The 6,964-nt window shown below is 49.6% G+C and overlaps 1 protein-coding gene across 1 annotated transcript in view; it reads right to left on the bottom strand.

The window, feature by feature from the left end:
• The window catches only part of gabbr1b (gamma-aminobutyric acid (GABA) B receptor, 1b), a 63,201-nt gene that overhangs the window by 38,469 nt on the left and 17,768 nt on the right, over nt 1–6,964 (bottom strand). Inside the window, exons 3-5 of the mRNA XM_043677871.1 lie at nt 6,840–6,941; nt 2,668–2,733; nt 1,545–1,747 (exon numbers count right to left, since the gene is read on the bottom strand). Of these exons, the coding sequence (XP_043533806.1) occupies nt 1,545–1,747; nt 2,668–2,733; nt 6,840–6,941 (371 nt within the window). The remainder of the gene's footprint in view (nt 1–1,544; nt 1,748–2,667; nt 2,734–6,839; nt 6,942–6,964) is intronic.

Below are 6,964 nucleotides of genomic sequence, written 5' to 3'. Positions count from 1 at the left end.
ATTAAAGTGTTGTGCTGAGAAGCATGTTGTATCAGCGTGGTACAGAGTGAGGCACGCATATGAAACAGTTTTTTTGAGGTCTACATTGGAGTACTGCTGAAATAAAAACTAAACACGTATTTATATTAAAAGCATGGACAGATGTCTTCCAATGTACGTCCAACGATTAGACAGGAGGGTAGTAAATTTGTAACTATACACACTGTGCTTTACACAAACAGCAATGCAATATGCCCTGAGGAAACGTGTTAGTTCAGGAAGGATTCTTGAATATTTTGTCAAGAGAGCTACTTGCTCCTCGCTGTACGGTGTCATCTTCAAGCTGGTGAAAGGAATCAGTGAGGTGGATAAAGGGAGACAAGTTCCTCTGGTGTGGCAGACCCCAAAACAAGGACAGGTCACCCATTCACGGGCAATGACAGGAGACAATTCTTCGCACAACAGCACGGTGGAAATCTCAAGGCACTCTCCGTGAGAACGACATCTCGTGTGGAAACAGGCCCTTCGACCCATCAAGTCCACACCAACCCCTCCGAAGAGAAACCCACCCAGTCCCATTCCCCAACCCAATTATGCTACATTTCCCCTGACTAATGCGTCTCATCGAACCTACACATCCCTGAACACGACGGGGAATTTAGCACTGCTGCCTCACTGCACCAGGGACCCGGGTTCGACTCCACCCTCGGGCGACTGTCTGTGTGGAGTTTGCACATTCTCCCCGCGTCTGCGTGGGTTTCCTCCGGGTGCTCCGGTTTCCTCCCACAGTCCAAAGATGTGCAGGTCAGGGTGGATTGGCCATGTGAAATTGCCCATAGTGTTAGCTGCATTAGTCAGAGGGAAGTGGGTCTGGGTGGGTTACTCTTCGGAGAGTAGGTGTGTGGACTGGTTGGGCTGATGGGCCTGTTTCCACACCGTAGGGAATCTAATCTCATCTAATCGAAAACGAAGATTAGTAGATGGTTGTTTAGCAAAGGCATTAAGGGATATTGAACTAAGGTGGGATAAACATTAAATCGATCAATCAGAATGCCAAAGAGACTTGAGGGGGCCAAATGGCTACCTTCCATTCCTATGTGCCTGTGGGATTTCTTCGTCGGAGGCTGGTACAGTTACAACATTTAAGAGGCATCTGGATGGGTATATGAATAGGAAGGGTTTAGAGGGATATGGGCCAAATGCTGGCAAATGGGACTGGTTTAGGTTGGGATACCAGCATGGACGAGTTGGACCAAAGGGTCTGTTTCCCTGCTCTCGGTCTCTATGTGCACATATGCTAAAAGCTGGCACCTCTGACAATGCAGCACTCTCTCACTGCCCAGCACTGGGAGTGTCAGCCTAATCACTGAGCTCAAGCCTACGGCTAAAGAGTAGAAGAGGGTTGGAATTCCCTCCCAGTTGGGGTCGGCCTGTGCAGCTGATCATGAGGCCCTGGTTCAGTATCATGCCACGACGGGCAGAGACGGTGGACCACAAAGATACCTCCGTGTCACCTCTCAGTCGCTATTGGCCAGAGACTTGCTGCGGGCTCTTGCCCCTAGCACCTCCTTTTGACTGGTAGCCAGAGTGGTCCAAGAGGGAGGCCCAGTTCTGGGGAGCTGAGGCAGGCCGTACGGTCTCTAGGGGAGACCCAGGCTGTGCAGGCCTGCAGCAGTAAGGCCTGAGGCCTATGACCGACTCCATCCTGGACATGGCAGCGGCGGAGGAGCCTGGAACAAAGATCCCGGCCGATGTCTGTCACCAGTACCTGGAGAAGCAGCAGAGGAGGAACAAGGGGAAGGAGAAGCCACCGGAGGAGGGAATTCTTCACCTGTTTGGGAATTTAACTATCAGACACTGAGAAGGAAACGGAAGAGGTGTGATGACCAAAGCTCTCGCCGTTATAGAGGCAGAGAGATGTACGGCACAGAAACAGACCCTTCGGCCCAACTCATCCATACCGACCAGTTATCTCAACCCAATCTGGTCCCATTTGCCAGCACCCGGCCCATATCCCTCCAAACGCTTCCTATTCATATTCCCATCCAAATGCCTCTTAAATGTTGCAATTGTACCAGCCCCCACCACATCCTCTGGCAGCTCATTCCATACACGTGTGAAAGAGCTGCCCCTTAGGTCCCTTTTATACCTTTCCCCTCTCACCCTATGCCCTCTCATTCTGGACTCCCCCGCCCCAGGGAAAAGACTTTGTCTATTTATCCTATCCATGCCCCTCATGATTTTATAAACCTCGACAAGGTCACCCCCTCAGCCTCTGACGCTCCAGGGAAAACAGCTGCTGCTCCCTATAGCTCAAACCCTCCAACCCTGGCAACATCCTTGCAAATCTTTTCTGAACCCTTTCAGGTTTCACAAACATCTTTCCTACAGCAGGGAGAAGAGAACTGTACGCAGTACCAATGTCCTGTACAGCCACAGCATGACCTCTAGGCACTGACCAATAAAGGCACTGCCTTCTTCACTACCATGACTCGTCCAGGACCTATTCCTCAACCAACATTACAGAAACAGATTCTCTGGTCATCATCACATTGCTGTTTGGGGGAGTTTACTTTTTTGACAAAGTGGTCACCATGTTCCCTGCATGACCCTCAAGCACCATAAGGAAGGGAAGGGTAACACTGTATAATTGCAAGTTATTTGTCCTTGTTTCCACTGAACCCATACCTCGCAGAAGACTTTCCTCGCCTCGGTCTCGTAGAACAACCCGACGATGATGCGGGCATCTTGTCTCTGCAGAAAAGGAGAAAACGGTGACATGAGGTTCGAAAGCCAGCCTTGTCCTCCACTGTCTCTGCACCACAACCCACCTGAGGGTCTGAAGGAAGGACTGATTCCTGAGCTTTGGCCTGCAAACCATGTACGGATAAAATGGACTGATTCACTCAGTCTGACACTGTGCAGTGTATCTGAGTGTCCGTACCTGTACATGTACAGTATACAGTGAGTGACAGAGTGTGAGTAACTGTCTAACACTGTGCAGTGTATCTGAGTGTCCGTCCCTGTACATGTACAGTATACAGTGAGTGACAGAGCGTCAGTCACTGTCTAACACTGCAGTGTATCTGAGTGTCCGTCCCTCTACATGTACAGTATACAGTGAGTGACAGAGTGTGAGTAACTGTCTGACACTGTGCATTGTATCTGGAGTGTGAGTAACTGTCTGACACTGTGCATTGTATCTGAGTGTCCGTCGCTGTACATGTACAGTATACAGTGAGTGACAGAGCGTGAGTAACTGTCTGACACTGTGCAGTGTATCTGAGTGTCCGTCCCTGTACATGTACAGTATACAGTGAGTGACAGAGTGTGAGTAACTGTGCAGTGTATCTGAGAGTCCATTCCTGTACATGTACAGTATACAGTGAGTGACAGAGTGTGAGTCACTGTGCAGTGTATCTGAGTGTCCATCCCTGTACATGTACAGTATACAGTGAGTGACAGAGTGTGAGTCACTGTGCAGTGTGTCTGAGTGTCCGTCCCTGTACATGTACAGTATACAGTGAGTGACAGAGTGTGAGTCACTGTCTGACACTGTGCAGTGTATCTGAGTGTCCATCCCTGTACATGTACAGTATACAGTGAGTGACAGAGTGTGAGTAACTGTGCAGTGTGTCTGAGTGTCCATCCCTGTACATGTACAGTATACAGTGAGTGACAGAGTGTGAGTCACTGTGCAGTGTATCTGAGAGTCCATCCCTGTACATGTACAGTATACAGTGAGTGACAGAGCGTGAGTCACTGTCTGACACTGTGCAGTGTGTCTGAGTGTCCGTCCCTGTACATGTACAGTATACAGTGAGTGACAGAGTGTGAGTCACTGTGCAGTGTATCTGAGAGTCCATTCCTGTACATGTACAGTATACAGAGAGTGACAGAGTGTGAGTCACTGTGCAGTGTATCTGAGTGTCCGTCCCTGTACATGCACAGTATACAGTGAGTGACAGAGTGTGAGTAACTGTCTGACACTGTGCATTGTATCTGAGTGTCCGTCCCTGTACATGTACAGTATACAGTGAGTGACAGAGTGTAAGTCACTGTGCATTGTATCTGAGTGCCCGTCGCTGTACATGTACAGTATACAGTGAGTGACAGAGTATGTGTCACTGTGCAGTGTATCTGAGTGTCCGTCCCTGTACATGTATAGTATACAGTGAGTGACAGAGTGTGAGTAACTGTCTGACACTGTGCAGTGTATCTGATTGTCCGTCCCTGTACATGTACAGTATACAGTGAGTGACAGAGTGTAAGTCACTGTGCATTGTATCTGATTGTCCGTCCCTGTACATGTACAGTATACAGTGAGTGACAGAGTGTGAGTCACTGTGCAGTGTATCTGAGTGTCCGTCCCTGTACATGTACAGTATACAGTGTGTGACAGAGTGTGAGTAACTGTCTGACACTGTGCAGTGTATCTGATTGTCCGTCCCTGTACATGTACAGTATACAGTGAGTGACAGAGTGTAAGTCACTGTGCATTGTATCTGATTGTCCGTCCCTGTACATGTACAGTATACAGTGAGTGACAGAGTGTAAGTCACTGTGCATTGTATCTGATTGTCCGTCCCTGTACATGTACAGTATACAGTGAGTGACAGAGTGTGAGTCACTGTGCAGTGTATCTGAGTGTCCGTCCCTGTACATGTACAGTATACAGTGAGTGACAGAGTGTGAGTCACTGTGCAATGTATCTGAGTGTCCGTCCCTGTACATGTACAGTATACAGTAAGTGACAGAGCGTCAGTCACTGTCTGACACTGTGCAGTGTATCTGAGTGTCCATACCTGTACATGTACAGTATACAGTGTGTGACAGAGTGTGAGTAACTGTCTGACACTGTGCAGTGTATCTGAGTGTCCGACCCTGTACATGTACAGTATACAGTAAGTGACAGAGCGTCAGTCACTGTCTGACACTGTGCAGTGTATCTGAGTGTCCGTCCCTGTACATGTACAGTATACAGTGAGTGACAGAGTGTGAGTCACTGTGCAGTGTATCTGAGTGTCCGTTCCTGCACATGTACAGAATACAGTGAGTGACAGAGTGTGAGTCACTGTCTGACACTGTGCAGTGTATCTGAGTGCCCGTCGCTGTACATGTACAGTATACAGTGAGTGACAGAGTGTGAGTCACTGTCTGACACTGTGCAGTGTATCTGAGTGCCTGTCGCTGTACATGTACAGTATACAGTGAGTGACAGAGTGTGAGTCACTGTGCAGTGTATCTGAGTGTCCGTCCCTGTACATGTACAGTATACAGTGAGTGACAGAGTGTGAGTCACTGTCTGACACTGTGCAGTGTATCTGAGTGTCCGTCCCTGTACATGTATAGTATACAGTAAGTGACAGAGTGTGAGTAACTGTCTGACACTGTGCAGTGTATCTGAGTGTCCGTCGCTGTACATGTACAGTATACAGTAAGTGACAGAGTGTGAGTCACTGTGCAATGTATCTGAGTGTCTGTTCCTGTACACTTACAGTATACAGTAAGTGACAGTGTCAGTCACTGTCTGACACTGCGCAGTGTATCTGAGTGTCCGTCCCTGTACATGTACAGTATACAGTAAGTGACAGAGTGTGAGTCACTGTGCAATGTATCTGAGTGTCTGTTCCTGTACATGTACAGTATACAGTAAGTGACAGTGTCAGTCACTGTCTGACACTGTGCAGTGTATCTGAGTGTCTGTTCCTGTACATTTTCAGTGTACTGCAGCAGAAGGTGCATGAACCCCTCCTTTATAGCGCTGTTCAGCCCATTTGAGTCACTGTCTGCTTCTGTTCACGTATAATAGACTGTGGGTAAAAGGAAATCTTTCACTCCTGCATGGTTTGGTGCACAAGACCTGGGACTGAGGGTATATCACAGCCTATTAACCAGGGCTGGGGCTCTAAGGGGTGACTGTGCTGAGCTCAGGGGTTGGGGATTGGGGTGGGGGTAATCCAGGACAGGAGCTGCAATGTAGGCCGTGATTCCTGACCTGGCTCCTGACTGCATAGCCTGTGTACCTGTCATGTACAGATTGTGTATCTCAGTGTCAGCTCACGTACACCCTATGGGACAATTTAGCATGGCCATTCCACTCTGACCTGCACATCTTTGGGCTGTGGGAGGAAACCGCAGCACCCAGAAGGAACCCATGCAGACACGGGGAAGAAGGTGTGCGGCATGGTGGCAGTGGGCGGCACGGTGGCACAGTGGTTAGCGCTGCTGCCTCACCGTGCCAGAGACCTGGGTTCAATTCCCGCCTCAGGCGACTGTGTGGAGTTTGCACGTTCTCCCCGTGTCTGCGTGGGTTTCCTCTGGGTGCTCCGGTTTCCTCCCACAGTCCAAAAACGTGCAGGTCAGGGTTGATTGGCCAAGCTCAAATTGCCTGTAGTGTTAGGTGAAGGGGTGAATGTAGGGGTATGGGTCTGGATGGATTGCGCTTCGGCGGGTCGGTGTGAACTTGTTGGGCCGAAGGGCCTGTTTCCACACTGAAAGTAATCTAATCTAATAAAGGTGCAAATTTGCCGAGGGTGGAATCGAACCCGGGTCCCTGGCGCTGTGAGGCAGCAGTGCTCACCACTGAGTCGACCTATCTGTCCCTAATTGCCCTTGAACTGATTGGCTTGTTGACCACGTTGTATGGTAATAGGGGCTGATTCACTCCCTGTGTTTTTTTTAATAGAATCCCAACAGTGTGGAAACAGGCCCTTCAGCCCAACAAGTCCACAACACTGTCTGGCACGGTATAGGCCGTGTGTGCGTTTTGATGTCAAGCTGCCCCTGCCTGGTACTAATCCCAAGGACAGCGATGAGTCCGCAGCGCGGCCCAGGTAATCCGGTTGCTCGGAGATTACCTTGAGGTTTTTGACAGCGACGCCGGGGTCTGTGAGGAAGCTCTGCCGCACGCTGATCTCAATCCCCGCCTCCTTCACCCGCTGCTCCAAATCATCCAGGGTCTGGGGGAGGAAATGGGAGGGAG

The sequence above is a fragment of the Chiloscyllium plagiosum genome, chromosome 37 (genome assembly GCF_004010195.1).
Source record: "Chiloscyllium plagiosum isolate BGI_BamShark_2017 chromosome 37, ASM401019v2, whole genome shotgun sequence".
Classification (NCBI taxonomy): domain Eukaryota; kingdom Metazoa; phylum Chordata; class Chondrichthyes; order Orectolobiformes; family Hemiscylliidae; genus Chiloscyllium; species Chiloscyllium plagiosum.
The sequence above is the reverse complement of the archived record's forward strand: the minus strand, read 5'-3'. Positions and strand labels throughout refer to the sequence as shown.